The following is a 17929-nucleotide window of genomic DNA, read 5'->3' on the forward strand; positions in this document are numbered from 1 at the left end:
TTTTTTTACCAAGAAACTCTCACCAGCGGAAGAAAAATACAGATTCAGAATGTATTCAGAAAAATACAGATAGCACGTTCGGTCGTGAGCTTCTGGCTGCATTCACCGCAGTGAAAAATTTCCTATATTTCTTGGAAGACAAACAATTCATCGTTTACACTGATCACAAGCCACTGGTATACGCCTATCAATCCGGCAGTAGCCGCTACTCCCCTCGAGAAATCTGTCAGCTCGCTTTCTTGGCAGAGTTCAACAAGCCATTGTGGCGAGAAAGAGAAAGTGAGCTCAAGGCTCGCGGCCGAATTAAAATCACGATCAGTTCCGTCGCTGATCTCGTCGCATCTAGATGTCTTTGTTCTGTCCTCTATAGCCTTACCAAGCCTACCAAGCTTACCAAGGCGCCAGTTTTATTGCTTTAATTTTTCCTGTTCGGCCTTATGTTCATTCGATGTTTTTGTCAGGTGATTCACAGCCTCATGTAGCCTATCAAATGAGTCACTCACAAAATTCACACACTTCTCGAGCTCCCCCAGTTTAGCACCGAATTTTCGATCCATGTCGATTATTTTAGTTTGAAATATTCGCTGCGTTTCAGTGAACTGAGCGTCAACCTTAGCCGACATTTCAATGAGTAGTTTGTGTAACTCTTTCATTGTGATTTTGGTAGAGTCACTCATTACGACAACAACAAATGAAGTACAGTACAAAAGAACAAATGTCACAGTATGCACGTGCAACAGCAGCAGTCGAATATAGCAGTCACAAAGGTGAAAAATACATTAGATCATACGCTCACCTCTAGCGATAACAATAGTTCTTTAATCTGCCGAAGAAGAAACTTCACTGCTGCTACCGCAAGTGCATCTGACGATGTGCAAAGAGAATCGAGACAAGGAAAACCCCCACCAACACATGCGCCATCAACCGCAGTCTTTCGGTTTGAGCTGACGAGATACACCCACCAGATGTCGTCGACCTATCTGCAGAACGGACACCAAAGTTGAAGACCAAACACGCACTTCACAGATATAATTGCTGCTGAAAGTTGCTGGGACTGTAGCAGCGTCAAGTTTCAGATGAAATACGCCCTGGGGCAGTCTTCCAGCTTACCTGTAACGATAACAATAGTTGTTTAATCTGCCGAAGAAGAAACTTCACTGCTGCTGCCGCAAGTAGATCTGACGATCTGCAGAGAGAACCGGGACAAGGAAAACTCCCACCAACACACGCACAATCAACCGCAGTCTTCCAGTTTGAACTGAAGAAATACACCCACGGGATGTCGTCGACTTATCTGTAACGATAACAATGGTTGTTTAATCTGCTCAAGAAGAAACTTCACTGCTGCTGCCGCAAGTGCATTCTGAAGTGTTTCATTTCAAGTGCGTTCAGAGAAGCGAAAAACGAGACAGTGGTCCGCTGTGCGTCCTGTTCCCAGCGGCGTATCTAGAGCTACCTGCGCCCATGGCAACATGGCTAACACGATGTCCTTGGGGATGCGTTTTCGTGTGGTCCGCACTAGGTTTCACACTACAACCTCTCTAATAGCGGGTGCTTTAGATCATTTATGAATGTGCCAGGTTGAGTGCCAGACCTGGCACATTCACACCCGACCACATAATGGCGCCCCTGTTCACCTGGCGCCCATGGCACCTGTCCACACCTGCCACACCCTAGATACGCCACTGCCTGTTCCCGACTGCGATCTTCATATAGCTGGACAAGAGTTGGGGGCGTCGTACGTTGCGAACAGCTATAATTGCGGGAGTCTTTTAGGACAGATCGAATAAACACAAACGTTCAATGCCGCTTGGGACTGATGTAATCGTAAGCGGTTGGTGCTGGGGCTTCCACAGTAAGACGGTAATAATAAATATATGTTTGCAGTAACTATCCTTGATCGATCATTGGGTGCGCGTCAACCAATCTTATCAGCCCGTAATGCAATACTCTTCAGCAGGAAAAGATAAATAAAATAAGGGCACCATTGTAAGTACCATTCTCCGGCACTTCGAATTAGCCAGGCACTTCGAATCGACCAGGGCGCGGGAAAAGAATTCCCGCGCCCTGAATAAATAAAATAAGCAGAAATTTTGTTTTATCATATGAAAGAGCGGTGTCCAAGGCATGTCTCCACAAAATAAAAACAGAATTAAAGATGGCCTTTTTGAGAAAAACGACCCTCAAAACAGCGATTTTCTGCCACCCCTTCGCGACTACGGCGTCACTGTAGACAGATGCATGAAGATATGATAACGCGCTATATACTCAACGAAAGAGTAAAAAAGCTCTTTCATCTCACATAAGTTTCGTCATATTCGGAAATTGTGGGACACCGTAAGAAATTGGCAAAGTTGCGCTACGAACGTCCTCGGAAGCGTTTTTGCGATTTTTTTTTCGAACTTTTTTCGGGCATTGCACCGAATTTAATTATCTTAAGCAAATCCTCACCACCCATTCTGCCAATGAAAAAAAAAATTGCTTTCAGAAGAGAGCAGCCGTTCGGAGGATCCAGTGCGCAAGATTTGGAAAAGCTGGAACTACCCAAGTCGCGCTCATTTGTTTGGAGCCTCGCAGACTGAGAACGAAATATTGCAGGGACTTGCGACTAGGCTTCTTTTCCTTCTTTTTGGATTAACATTTATTTTTTCCTGAAGAAAATAAAAATGTCACCGGCGCCCCTTCGTCGATTATAACTGAAACTACCCTACTTCGAGTGGTACGCTTGGAAGCAAACTACAGACGTACTATGTTACCGAATTCTCCCATTTCGAGAAACTAATTTTTTACCCACTTTCACGCGGACGTCGGCAGTTAGACGCCGGTCATGCAGGGCTTCAATGCCAGCTGCATTAAAGCCCTTGCCTTGACCTACCTTGCCCTCTGTATTTTACGTCCAAGCGTATCATTCAAGCTAATTAGAAGTACTTTTCAGGCAACTCTAGCCGTTTGTACCTGGTGCACCAAGCAGTCACCTTAATAGAAAATACCTCTTATGGTGTCTCTTAATTTCTATAGTTCACGTCTCATTTGCTATTACGAGAAAATATCCTGGAAATCGCTGTCGTCCAAATAAAACCACCACACCTTCAGTCTGTGCACAGCATGAGCTGACAACAGGAAGCTACATCACTGAGAGAGCAGTGTAATGCCCCAAAGCAGTTCCGGGTGTCTCATACTCTCCCTTTGGGTGCGCCGAGGAATGGAGGCTTACTTAAGGCACCCATTGATGTGCATAATTCTCGCGGAGTAAAGACGAGAGTACGAGGAGCTGCTCTCTGGACAAGTTTGAGGGAAATCAGCTTACCGCGTCTCGAGTGCTAATTCAGTTTCACCTCTCCAGGCATGTCAATCTTTGGAACACACATCTCTTGAACCAGGCGGACAGGAATGTAATTAGCACATACAAGTCATCCGGGGTTGTCAGCTACTCAGTATTTGACACGATGCTTGCATGCGATCGAACGCATGATGCCACAACGGACATCATCAAAGTCCTCAAGGCGAGTACCGTACATCATTAATCGCAAAATGTTTGTATGTTCAGTGCTGTCGTACGACAGAATAGCTCGAAACTGTGCAGCAGTTGGTACCGCAAAGCAGGAGACAAGCAGTGTATGTTTTCAGCGTTATTTAACACGTTTGTTCCTTGTAAACTGGGGATGACAAGCTATTCATGGGACAGCGTATTGTTATGGCGAATTCGTGTAGCCATTTCCGGGCAGATTTTGCCAGGTTTTGAGCACTTGTGTTCGCTTGGTTAAAACTTGGCAATCTCGCGTGCTCGTGTTGCGTTTTCCTAGCGGCTGGAACCTACCAGCTAGCACTTTTTGTATTGATCCCGACCAGGCCGGGCAGCGCGTTGCACAACTGTATCTTGTGTCGTCACATCCGCACAGTTAGGGACCTGTATTGGCTCTAATTGGACCGCACTATCCCCGCAAGACCCGCATGCCGAAGTTAACATGGGTTTGCAGATGACGGAACCGGAACATGAGCGACCACGATGCCCCTAGTGCGATCCAATCGACTAAAACAGCTAATTTCCCGGCAGTCACGTTCGGGTGCAAAAGGTCTCGTGATCCAGCCCGGGCGCCACACTAGCAATTTGCGAGCGCCAGGCGTCATATGGCTGCTGATGGCTGAATGGCCGACTTTCTGCGATTAAACTTAGCATTAAACTGCGACTGAACCCGGTTTCTTACAGGCACCACATGAAAACTGAAGTAAAACTTCCACACATCATATGGGTCCTGTAGTGGAACGCATTTCACACCTTTAAGATAATCCACAAGAGAGGTGACTAACTGGGCTTGTTCATCCATCAATCGAGTACTAAGCAGATACAGCACATGCAAGTAGCGTGAAACGCTATCAGGGGGCAGGGCAGGTTGTGTCATGAAGCCGTCTATTGGCCTTATTGACAAGGAGGAAATTTCTTTCGATGTTTTAAGCGTTTTCTACCCCGAGTAAACGTTTGTTGTTAGATGCGCATGGTACGTGTGTGGTCCCCATGTGGGCTTGAAAGTGAGACAAGAAAGCACTGCAAACACTGCCATTTTTCCAAGCCAATCCGTTAACCTGCCCATTAAAATGCACCGTGCGAAATGATTCATTCAACAGATGCATAAATATCGCATAATTTGATTTTAAAAATCGCGCTCGTCTGCAACGGTGGCAATGCTCGGACCGAGCCGACCAGCTGCTTGCGTCATTTTGACGTCACTACTGTATAGCCGGCTGGCTGGTTTGGAGAAACGTCGTCTGCTATTTTTCACTCGGAAGGACACCGTATGCTGTAGGCTAGAAGAAGTGTTTTCTCAGGTTTTTCCTTGATTATCGGAGACAGCAGTGGTTCTCAAACTTCGCCGCCCTGCGGCCAACAAAAAATATAGGCGACAGCGTCATGAAAAGATCCCCCCCCCCCCGGCTTTCCCTTGTCGCGATGCTGGACGTCATCCGATCTCAGCGCATGAACGTTAGCCAAAACCATACACTAACATTTCAGTGGAGCTACCTTCAGAGCGAGTTCTCTGGAGCAAAATGTCTTGCACAACGGCAGGCTTGCAGAACTGCTTCGCTCGCTGCATCGAGTGGTCGGAAGAAAACAAAGCCCAGCTTCCGCGACGTCAGCGCTGAAAGAAGCTCCCGACTGGTTAACGGAAAGCTAGCGCTCAAAATAGCGCTAGAAAAGTTGAGGGCGGCTCTACTTCGACAAGCGCTGTTTTGTAGCGGTTCGCAGCACTGAGAGGAGGAAACCTAGCGCTGTTTTATAGCGCTGTGCAGCAAGTCGCTATATGTGAGAACTCACCCTTAAGCTCCCGGGCACGCTGGGCTGTCGTTACCAAGGGCCTTTCAGTGGTGAAGCGTACAAATCTTACGAAAGAAAAGACACAAGAACTGTGAATAGAGAGGGACTTCACCGATATCAATGCCGTGATGTTACACCAGCTGAGCTATTAGACACCTTCCCTTCATCGGGCAGCATTCTCAGAGAGACGTTGCCGTGGAGCCTGAGAAAAGCAGCGAAGACCGCAGTCGTGATGTTACACCAGCTGAGCTATCCGACACCTTCCCTTCATCGGGCAGCATTCCCACAGAGACGTTGCCGTGGAGTCTGAGAAAAGCAAAGAAAGACAGCAGTCGTGATGTTACATCAGCTGAGCTATCCGACATATTCCCTTCATCGGGCAGCATTCTCAGAGAGACGTTGCCGTGGAGTCTGAGAAAAGCAGCGAAGACCGCAGTCGTGATGTTACACCAGCTGAGCTATCCGACATCTTCTTTTCGTCGGGCAGCATTCTCAGAGAGACGTTGCCGTGGAGTCTGAGAAAAGCAGCGAAGACCGCAGTCGTGATGTTACACCAGCTGAGCTATCCGACATATTCCCTTCATCGGGCAGCATTCTCAGAGAGACGTTGCCGTGGAGTCTGAGAAAAGCAGCGAAGACCGCAGTCGTGATGTTACACCAGCTGAGCTATCCGACATCTTCCCTTCATCGGGCAGCATTCTCAGAGAGACGTTGCCGTGGAATCTGAGAAAAGCAGCGAAGACCGCAGTCGTGATGTTACACCAGCTGAGCTATCCGGCATCTTCCCTTAATCGGGCAGCATTCTCAGAGAGACGTTGCCGTGGAGCCTGAGAAAAGCAGCGAAGACCGCAGTCGGGATGTTACACCAGCTGAGCTATCCGACATCTTCCCTTCATCGGGCAGCATTCTCAGAGAGATGTTGCCGTGGAGTCTGAGAAAAGCAGCGAAGACCGCAGTCGTGATGTTACACCAGCTGAGCTATCCGACATATTCCCTTCATCGGGCAGCATTCTCAGAGAGACGTTGCCGTGGAGTCTGAGAAAAGCAGCGAAGACCGCAGTCGTGACGTTACACCACCTGAGCTATCCGACATATTCCCTTCATCGGGCAGCATTCTCAGAGAGACGTTGCCGTGGAGTCTGAAAAAAGCAGCGAAGACCGCAGTCGTGATGTTACACCAGCTGAGCTATCCGACATCTTCCCTTCATCGGGCAGCATTCTCAGAGAGACGTTGCCGTGGAATCTGAGAAAAGCAGCGAAGACCGCAGTCGTGATGTTACACCAGCTGAGCTATCCGACATCTTCCCTTCATCGGGCAGCATTCTCAGAGAGACGTTGCCGTGGAATCTGAGAAAAGCAGCGAAGACCGCAGTCGTGATGTTACACCAGCTGAGCTATCCGACATCTTCCCTTCATCGGGCAGCATTCTCAGAGAGACGTTGCCGTGGAGTCTGAGAAAAGCGGCGAAGACCGCAGTCGTGATGTTACACCAGCTGAGCTGTCCGACATCTTCCCTTCATCGGGCAGCATTCTCAGAGAGACGTTGCCGTGGAATCTGAGAAAAGCAGCGAAGACCGCAGTCGTGATGTTACACCAGCTGAGCTATCCGACATCTTCCCTTCATCGGGCAGCATTCTCAGAGAGACGTTGCCGTGGAGTCTGAGAAAAGCGGCGAAGACCGCAGTCGTGATGTTACACCAGCTGAGCTATCCGACATCTTCCCTTCATCGGGCAGCATTCTCAGAGAGACGTTGCCGTGGAATCTGAGAAAAGCAGCGAAGACCGCAGTCGTGATGTTACACCAGCTGAGCTATCCGGCATCTTCCCTTAATCGGGCAGCATTCTCAGAGAGACGTTGCCGTGGAGCCTGAGAAAAGCAGCGAAGACCGCAGTCGGGATGTTACACCAGCTGAGCTATCCGGCATCTTCCCTTAATCGGGCAGCATTCTCAGAGAGACGTTGCCGTGGAGCCTGAGAAAAGCAGCGAAGACCGCAGTCGTGATGTTACACCAGCTGAGCTATCCGGCATCTTCCCTTCATCGGGCAGCATTCTCAGAGAGATGTTGCCGTGGAGTCTGAGAAAAGCAGCGAAGACCGCAATCGTAGTTCGAGCACGAGGTGGACGAGATGGATGCCCATAGGGTACCGAGACATCAGGTTCGATTTTTACTCCGAGTGGCCTGAGGACGGATCATCGAGGGATGGTTCGCGTCCGGAATTAACCCCCATCGTCAAAGAAAGCACGAGCCAGGGGCATGAAAATATTTTTCTGTTTTTTTCCTCAGGACGATTTTTGACGGCGTGGCAGAGGTGACGCAAGGAATGTTTTCCCTATATGTGTTTTGAGAGTAAAACTGGGTTTCAAAGCTGATGCGAGACCACTATGATTATCACCGACGTCACAGTGGTCGATCTGTGAACGAATTTTGTCCACCTGAGAGTTACTTAACGTGCGCTCAAATCTCAACATAGAGCAAACACGCGGAGGACGGCGCTCGGAAGACGGCGTGCCTAAGCAACCTGTACCCCGCCACCAAGTTGCTGGCGTCGTCGGCGGGGTTCGAACCCTCAACCTTGACATCAGTTGGGGTAACACGCTACAAACCGAGTTTTGGAGGCCGGTATCTGTTCTTTTCACGTATTCCATCGAATAGCAGCCAAACTGCTTCAGCATTTGTCGTGGAATTTTCGATACCGTGGTTAGTGGTGAACGACGAATATAATGACACCATAGTTTGAAAATCAACTGGGAAGGATATGACCTTTCCTTTAAGTACCTCATTGATCAACAAGCCGAGTTCGACCTTTTAGTCTCCTTCTGGCCTTCTCTGTCTTCTGATAGCGCTTTTAATACCCGAAGCGTTACGTGTATGTTCTTAGCGCTCGATACAGTACCTTATGGATTATCAACAGAACCAGCTCGACGTTTGGCACCTCTCAATCTGAACTATCTTGAAGGGGTCGTGACACTTGATGTATTGGACTCATGGCATCATGCACGTATTAAAGACACTTATTGCTGCTCGTAAGCACGTGACTTCTCCCACCTGACTGGTGTGATATCGGGTCCCAATGAGTTTAGATAATCGCGAGGTAAGTTTTCAACACGTGCATTCACTTAAGGCTTAGAACGTGGGTGTACGTGGATGCAAGTAAGCGTTTAACCGGAGTCATTTGAGGTGAGATGCCACAACCCCTTTGACCGCTCAGCAAAGCGTTCTGGTGGTAAGGTTTCATCAACTCGCGTCCCTTCGGTCGACGCCTTGCCTGACGTTCTTGACTGCCACACGCATTCCGAGCGCATGAGAGCTCACCATAAGAGTTGAGGGCAGGTAACATTTCCAATATTACGAAAAGAAAAACGTAGGCACTTGTAAGCTGCGCGTGGAGAAGTATTGCAATAAAAAGTACACTATTTTCTGGTTCTGGGAGAATGATATGCGCTACGTTTTGGTGTCATGCGCAGTTCCATACATATTCTAAAGCCGAGTAGAGAAAATCCTGATACTCCAGATCAATGGTTCTCAGTCGTCCATTGTCGAGAACCCCTTCTGCGCTGAGAGGAGTGATGGGTGGCCGCTTCAAGATCCACACGGAGAAGAGAGCAACAGCTACAACAACAACTTTATTACGGGATGATGGCTGGATGAGGTCGTGCCATACGTATATTCCGTCTGGGCAAGGCAACAGCTACGAGCACAAACTATACTGTCCAAAACTGAGTATTTAGTATTTTTATTGGACGAGTACCAATGGAGGAATGGTTAGCCCGTGACTGCAATATTTTTGTAACCAGTGCAGTCAGGCGTGGAGCAATATTACTCATACCAAGTGTCATACCACAGCCACATGCCCTCTTTCACGAGCGGCAAGGACCAACTTTCATGTGCTGAGGTCACCACCTCAAGAAAGCTATCAAGCGTGCGAATTCACGTAGAAAGGTCAATAAGGAGACTGAAATTATTTGAAATGGTTCTTCTCATATGTTATTTAAAAAGGCCAGGTGGCACGAACACGTGTACTATGGACAAGACCCTTCTACACTTAAGAAGAAAGGCCGTGAAAAGGTGGTAATTTCTACCACCTAGGTCAACATAGCGTCTGATACAGGGTCTAAAAGGATGGTAAAAACATTTATATGTCCAAATTGCTACAAAAAGGCGTACATCCCCCCTCGCTCACCGAATCAGAAGCGGTTACCCAATCATTCATCGGTAGCAGGTAGGACTTTGCAACCTTTTAGGCGCAACATATGCGACAACTATTACTTCCTGAAAGGTGTAACTGTTCCACCCTTTTTTCTAAGAGTGTAGTATGTGCTGCACTATGCAACCTACGAATGCCACATGTAGCAGAACGTGCAGCACATGCCGCACACGTTACACCACATTGTGTTGATAACCATGACTGTTTTTTTTTTTTCGTTCTATTTGTGACTATATTTTTCATTCATGTGTTTCGTTCATGACGTTAGTTTGTGCTCTGCGTTTCACTCATGGAGCACTCACCAGTCGTATCTTCAGGGTGCTGCACTTGCTGTTCAGCAGTTCCGTGGATTAATTTTTTGGCCCTTTGGGTTTTGGCTATTTGGCTTCCCACAGTTATGTCTGCTTATCTGTATCATTGAGGCAAATAAATACGAATACAAATTTGTGTCCTCACTGCTAGTAAGGCTTGTAAACAAGACCGTGTTTGGAGCAAGTTTCTGCAACGAATAATGGTTGGTGTTAAGTTATGAAACATTGGAAGAACATAGCTGTCACTGCACTGTTTTTGTAATTCGAGCTCGAATGCATTACCTTGGTTGCCTCTAGAAATCCCTTTGGCTGGCCGTCGGTACATAGTTCATGTACAGCCAGCGATCAAGGTGTCTGTCGTTTTCTCTTTCCTGGTTTTGGCTATCTTTCAAATGAGGGCTGCCTGCAGGAGTCCAATGCTAAGACTCAGTGCTTTTATTGTTTGGCTAATTAAAGTAAAAAGTAGTTATTGATCAAAAAGGAAAAGACGTGTAGAACAGCACAAAAACGAATTTTGTACGTGGTTTTTAATCTATATTTCTATGTTATGGTAGTGCACTGAGTGTAATAAATATACAAGTTAAATTCATCTGAAGATTGGTTGAAACTGTGGGTGATGGATGATTCAATCCATATTTTATGTCGGCCTCCACCGTGAACAGAATTGCTGCAACATGACTCCAGCACTCACAAAGGCTGCAAGCAAAACATCAGTCAATCATGATGTACAACAAACGACCACCATTAACCTAGTCTGTTTTCCATTGCCAAGAAATAATGAATCAGGTTCTGGAGGTTTCACGTTACAGTACATCACGCGCTGATTTTAACGGATAAGGTAGTAGGCAGGAAATACACGCTTGCCGAGAGACTCAAATGTTTCCCAGGCAACACTTACCCTGCCACGCAGGTGCAATGCGCGTTGGGAATTGTTCCATCGTTCTGCATCAAGGTCCAGAAATAGTAAAGATTGGACAGTTTTTGACTGGCTTCTACTGTACTCGCAAATAAGGTAACACCATAGCCACCAGTTCCCACTTTGAACGCACACATATTACTTTTCCACTTATGACCAAGTTGTAGCTGTCACGCACTTTGTAGGTTTTGAATTGTTATCTGGTATAGTATCTCATGCCTTCCAACGAAATGCACGAAAATGTCGCGTTCTCCACGCTTGCCCGCAGCCTGTAGGTTCCTCAGAAGAGGTACTTCCGAACATCTTTGTGCATGGGGTCTGGAAGCTCCTCATCTCGGAAACGCAGTTTCTGTCTGTGCCGCTCTTGCGACGTGATATCAAGATTGTCAACATAACTACTGTACATTTACGAAAACTAAACGCACAGCAATAAACAGTTGAAGCTTCCTTGGGCGAAACCGTATATCTACAAGTCACAACGCGGAAGAACCAACCACAAAGCCGTAAACACTTCACGGAGAGGCGGTCGGGAACGAACAACCGGAAGTGCGCGTGGGGTAGCCAATCACCGGTGGCGGCGGTTTGTTTGACACATAGAAAGGGCGAGTACCGTTCGCGTTCTACAGCGGCGTGTGCTGTCCACTCCCCATCTGCAGACGCCGTACACACTCTTCGTGGCCGCCATATAGCGTGTGGTGCCCACGACCTACTTTATAAGAACACGACCGTGACACTTGCGCCTCTCTCCAGCGCCGGAGAAAATGTTTCTCTTAGTGGCCGCCGCAAGGTCGTGGCGCCACGAGTAACCCGCACAGGAGACGCCGCTCCACGTGTTGATACGGTAGTTTTCGTTCCTGACTTGGGTGCCTGTTTCTACCGTGTGAAGTTCTGGTTAGTCGCATGTCGTCCATTGAGTGGTTTGTGATGGTGTACTGCACCGTCCCACTCTGCAAGTCGAAGAAAGGAATGTCGGACCCGAGTATTTCGTGCCGCGAAAGGTCCTGAGGGTGTCGAGTGTATGCGCAACGTGATTGTAATGAAAAAGCAAAGTAGATGCGGCGAGATTTCTGCCAAATAGTCAGCAGACAAAATTAAATGAAATAAAAACAAGTGTCTGTTCAGTTATGTGTGCTGTGTTCTTTGTAAAACTTTGAATTGAAACCAACTAAAACTGCATGCTGTCCAGTAGTGACAATGAAATGACAGCTAACATACTCATTCGCAAAGTCAAGTAACTACGGGCCCACGCATAAATTTTGGAGCACGATCGCGCATGGCAATACAGCCGCGTACATTAATTACTACATAGTTTGTGGCGTTTTATGGCCGTGATGCTTTTGCGCCACAAAACACACAATGACTCATCTCAGTTCAACTTCGTATTATCATCGGTTGAAACACAGTGTGAAGCGATGAATGTTTTACCAAGGACATTCGTCAAATCGGACCCCCGGGATACCACACATCCTGTACAAGCACTGTCCCAAGCAAGGCGGCTCTAGGCGCGAAAATTCATGTATTTTGTATTCATGTAGAACTAACTTGCGCTAAGCATGCACATTACACGTCTTTCGCATCAGGATACACGAAAAGAACGCGTAGACATACGCACAAAACAATGCTAATAAACATTGCCGATATTACAGCAGCCCTCTCCCGTTCGCTCGTCGGGTGCGCACGTGGGGCCCCTAGCGAGCATGTTGAGCGCGAAACCGGTTTTCCCTGCTTCTGGCCGCAGACAGCGGACCCATTGGGGGATCGGCGAGTGTCATGGTCGTGTCATAGAGTAGGTCGTGGTGGTGCCTGTACTTGTACCGCGCACGGCTGCCATCTTTTTTCTTTTTTACAAGGACGTAGCTTTTGTCAACGACGCAGCGTGGCTCCTGACGTCTTTTCATGTGCTCTCCGATTTGCTGCTGCGACAACCAATGGAGCGCTGAGTCGGAAGTCAGGACCTACGCTGTCCTTCGCAGGTTCGCTGTAAAATAGTTTCAGCTATCGCTGCAATGATTCAGTAGTTCAGTAAGCAGTTTTTACTCCGGTTAATAAGTACTGACTGCCTCTCTCTGGTTAATCGTGTATATGCCATCATTACCTTGCCCACCCACGTGCACGGTGACCTATCGTAATATCGCATCATGCTCTGACTCCTGCACATTATATCGATATTGAAAACGAACAATATTTGTATCTGTTTAGACCTTGCACGGCATACCAGGCTCGCCCTCCTCCCAAGCAGGCCAAGATACCCTCGACGTTATAATGATAGGTGTTTCACCATTACGTTCTGCTGTAAAGACGTGTGGTCAGATTTTGAGGGACCACGTTCTTCGGCTCGTCAGGTAAGCTGAGTTTATTAGGAGAAGGCGAAGGCCAATCACATCCTAGACATCTTTTTTTACGACATAAACGCAATGACATAAGGATATGTGCAATCTTTGAATTTTTCTCCACACAGAAAACTGAATCCGTACGCAGTATTGTTTAGAAGTACATACATGGCGCCACCGGATTGCATGCAACCAGCCTGCACGCCTATCTGCAAGCTCCCTGGGATGTCGATCTGGAACGGTAGCGAGATCGATGACCAGCCATCTATGGTACGTTCTGCGACAATAGAGGGTCTTAGTACACCGTTTTTGCATCTCCAATATGATACGCGGTACGTCGTTGCTCTTATGGCGCATGCGCGGCGTTACCGGAGTTCCGCTTACGCATCGCGGGTACGAATCTCCTCGTGTAATAGCGTACGCCGTTTGACTATAGCATATCGAAGAGGTCACGCGAGTTGCGGGTCCCCCGAGAAGAGGAGTATAGGGCAGCTACGCGAAAATCAAGATGGAGGTGCGTAGCACTTCTCAACAGCGTAACACCGAAACGCTTCACAGTTACCGGTTGGGGATTTCTCATATGGGAACAATGTGATGTTAATTATCCGTACCGTCTGCCTCCACAGTGTAGTAAAACGTCAACAGCGTCTGTCCCTCGTATCGTGCTATCGTTTCGAATTATCGTATCGTGTACAGTACCCGGATGTAAGCAAAGACGCTCCAAAAGCCGGGTGGCATAACTGGAGAATACAAAACTGCCACCGACTTAACACAAGAACAAGAACGACAACAACAACAACAACAAAAAAACATTTATTTAGACGTTCCGTCTCCTATGCGGGAGACAGTTAGGGACGAGAATTGAGGGGCAACCAGATCAGTCCTGCTAGTTAGGGGTTTTTCGAGGCCGAAGTGTGATCCAGGAAGTGGGCCAGTGTTGGCGTTGCATGCTGTTTGCTCCCTTTAGATATGCCAGGATTCAAGGGACTTTCTAGGTCCCCACCGATGTTCACGTGCCAGGGTGACCGCGTCTTTTAGTCGAACACGTGTCCCGTTGTCCAGCAGTGGTGCACGAGCTACGTCTTTGACCTAGTTGCGTTGGTCGCCCTTTTCCACGGTTTCTGCTCTTCAATCCGCGTGTCTCGTTTCCTGCTGGTCTCGCCCACGTACGTGGCGTCACAGACCAGACATCTGAGCTTATAGATGACACCGCTTTGGCTACACGGCGTGTAGCGTGTGGGATCTTTGGGCCTTTTTCATCTAGGGTTTGAAAGAAGCTTTTATCACCAATGGTAGAGCGCGCCGGATGCGCTTTGAACCTCCTTGACGTACGGAATTAAGGCGGCCCCATTGTGAATAGAAAGACGTTGCAAACTGGTTTACTAAAGCTGACTGTTAACACTCGAATGAAAAAGACATTTGCCTTATACTAATACGCTGTGATGTGTCACGTGTTAAGAGATTGTCAGTCAAGTTCTCTCGCATAACCCTGGGAGGGGACAGCATTGGCTCCCGTTCCTTTCTATAGGGATACAGCAGACCTAGGGCAGTACGTCGTACGGCCGCTAATCGAAAAATCGATTCTCACATTTTTTAAACAATGTTATGTCGGTGCATATGTGGGCGATATTACCAACCCCCGTTTAGTAAGACTGGGTTTTACATTTCGTACCAGAACACCAGCTGTATAGAGTAAGGACTGAACCGTCCAAGGCGACCTATGCATAAATTGCCTGAAATTGCAAAAAAAAAAAAAGAGTATGAAAAAAGATTACGATGACCACAAGAGTGGAACCACAGCTAATACCTACTTCGATTACATTTTTTGTACTCCCGGTATTTTAGCCCTGTAAGAACCGAAATACAGCCAAAGGCCTTTTCCCACTAGTGGCTCGATTAGACGGGGCAGTACGGTACTTACTCGTATCCTCATGCTGATTACAAATCCTGAGATATCATACCGAAAGATTCCATGGAAGCGTTCTTTCTCAACACAGGTGGACGCACTGGAATACAAGGGTAGCGTCTTCTTGCCGTCAAGTACGCTACCTATGCTTTCATTCAGCCCACGAGGGCGCATGATAGGGATGCCAGGATGCAACCTATGTGAGTGGAGTGAAGGCCAACGCAACATACCCCAGTGCACGCATGCCTACAGCATGAGAACTGCTTCATATGTGAGTTTTGCGGTTAGAACGAGACTGCGTGTAACCAACACAAATGTACATAGCATCCTACAGTTTCAGGGTATGTCTGATGTTTCTATATGGGACTCGTTGCTGCTTCCTTTCATTTCTCACACCACATGGCGGTTTTAAACCATATTTGCCCCGTGGTTAAAGCATTCGTGCTTCGTATACCCATGCATATAGCAAAATGAGGCTGCTGGTGCAGGTAGGTTGCGCCAATCTCTTTCTCCAGCGGACTGTGGGGCCTCATGCGCTGAGCTGTTTTCCAAATACACTTATAATAACTACGGATCGGTAATTTTTCGTAAGCACCGTCAAAGGAACAGACCCTGTGCAACCGTTCCTGAATGCGTTCATTCGAAAACTCAACGTGCTGGTATCCATCCAACCAATAAGGCCCAACAAAGCACTACGTCACACAATGTACGCGAGCCACCACCTTCCTTTTCGCCGTTATCAAGACTATGCTACAAAGTTCACACAATCAATTAACAAAGTCGCAACATACTCCCCCAAATGAGTTTTCTCATTTCCAGACGTCCGACGTCCGACGTCCAGGGGGTAAAGCAATTGAATGGGTCGTCTACGTGTTGTCCCGTTTGGTAGCCGTACGTTGCACGCCGTGACCTTGCCGTCCCTGCCGCTAAATAGCTCTTCGATTCTGCACTACTTCCACAGCTGACGTGGTCGATGCTCATCGTGCAGGTTAACAACGTCGTCGATCTTTAGTGATGTTGACGATGAAGACTTGGTTGTTTTGAATGGATGAGCTGAACGAAGCTCTCCTAAATATTGTTTGCGCCACCGTTTCCAGAAGTGAGCAAGGTCTTCTTGCCGACTGCTCCATGGGCCGTGCAGCGTAGGTTCAGTAGAAGTAATCTCGTCTCGCTTTGGCGTTGGTAGCGACATCAACCGCTTTCCCACGAGAAAAACGCTGAAGAAAGGGGGGTGCCCTCTGCACTGTCCACGTAAATGAAGGTGATGGGACGTGAATTTACCACTGCCTCTACACAGTAAATTTATTTACGCCCCTATGAGTGTAAAATGAGTGTTAGATAACTCACACCCTTATGGGTGTAAATGCTACACCTCAATAATGGGTGTAACAGGGGTGTCACATGTTACACCCAAAAGAAGGGTGTTTATTAAGTGTATTGACCCCAAAAACGAAAAAAGGCTTGCTCCCGAAATTCACGGAACACTAGTTCCACGAATGCAGTGCAACCTGCATTTGCAAGTGTGAACATGACTCTTAGAGCTTCTTTATTTCCGTGTTAGCGCCGCGAAGCAACTGTGGCCATGAGTGGCGTACAGGCGTGGACAGAGGACAGCAGGAAGGAGTGAGGACCAGGGGGGTTAGTGTGCGTCCTGGGCCCACTTGCGGGGGAACTAACATTTGGTGGGAAAGTCTTCGGAAAACCCAGACGGTGACAGGATTCGAACCCGTGTCACCGGCGTGGAAAGCGACGATCTTAACCCCTATGCCACGGGAACTGGTCTCTTAGAGTTTAGCTAGCTGTGCACTCGAAGAGCTTAGAAAGGCTTTGCTAGCTAGGCCAAGTGCTTCCGCTTTAACCAAGTCGACACTTCAACAGTAGCGTGCCTTCGACATTTGCAAGCCCAGTTGAAGGCTGCTGCTGTCGAACTTCCCTTGTTTTTCCTAACTGTTCGTAATCTTTGGTTCTTTCTACCTTTTCTTTTCGTATATTAATTTCACAATCACTCACAGTAATTAGCCCTTTACTTACATACACATATGTATTTTAATTGCAGTGTCACCCGCGCCAGTAAACCTTCCAGCCAGGGGCTCAAGCCCCTGTCACCAATTTTCAAGTTTAGTCCTCCTGAAGGCAGCGCTGACTGCCAAAACGTCGACCCCTAATTTTGACTACAGATATCCTACAGTTGGCAATACGACTGTAAATCTGTTTCTAGTAATTCCCATAATTCCCATTTCATTTTGTTAGTGCAATAAAAGTAGCAATTGTTGTTAATCCTTATACGGCTTCCCAAGTCTCTCCGTTACTTATGATTTATATCTCCTCGCATCCATCTGTATGTACCAAGTTATCTATACACACACATAAGTTATATATATATATATATATATTGCAAATATTATCGCAATGAAAAAGAAAACTACAGGAGCTTTGAGCATTGTGCGGCATACACCCCTGTTGCACTGATATGAGTGTTCCAAAATTTAGCATGGTGTGTAACATAAGTGTGATCGGGGTGTATTGGTACATTACACCCCTTTTACGCCATCACGGGTGCTTAGTTGAGTGTAGTATAAGTGTATTTCGGGTGTGTCCTCATAGTACACCCTTTTCACACTGGGAAGGGCGTAAAAAAATTTACTGTGTACTTCAGTTAGCACTGTACGCATCTCTTCAGCGTCCAGAAGCCGCCTTCCCAAAACCTCTTTCAGGGAAGTTTTCACAGTCCTTACTAGTCGCTCGTAGAAGCCGCCCCACCATGGGGCCCGTTCAACGATGAACTTCCATTCGATCCCCAAGAACACTCGCGATCCTCAGGACGTCCTCAAAGTGTCATCGCGTCCTCGTCTGTGATGGGATGTCCGGAGGAGATCCGGAGAGTGTCATCATGGGATCTTCCAGTGATAGTCATTTGCGTACATCCTGCGGCCGCCAGCCGGAGGACAT

The 17929-nt window shown here is 47.5% G+C and overlaps 1 protein-coding gene across 3 annotated transcripts in view; it reads left to right on the forward strand.

Annotated features, from left to right (window-relative positions):
* The window catches only part of LOC135390116 (uncharacterized), a 56304-nt gene that overhangs the window by 19910 nt on the left and 18465 nt on the right, over nt 1–17929 (forward strand). For all 3 annotated transcript variants that reach the window (XM_064620112.1, XM_064620116.1, XM_064620115.1), the window contains 4 exons: nt 3344–3503; nt 12944–13086; nt 13203–13344; nt 15072–15251. In XM_064620112.1, the coding sequence (XP_064476182.1) occupies nt 3344–3503; nt 12944–13086; nt 13203–13344; nt 15072–15251 (625 nt within the window). The remainder of the gene's footprint in view (nt 1–3343; nt 3504–12943; nt 13087–13202; nt 13345–15071; nt 15252–17929) is intronic.

Source organism: Ornithodoros turicata, chromosome 3, assembly GCF_037126465.1.
Source record: "Ornithodoros turicata isolate Travis chromosome 3, ASM3712646v1, whole genome shotgun sequence".
Classification (NCBI taxonomy): Eukaryota; Metazoa; Arthropoda; class Arachnida; order Ixodida; family Argasidae; genus Ornithodoros; species Ornithodoros turicata.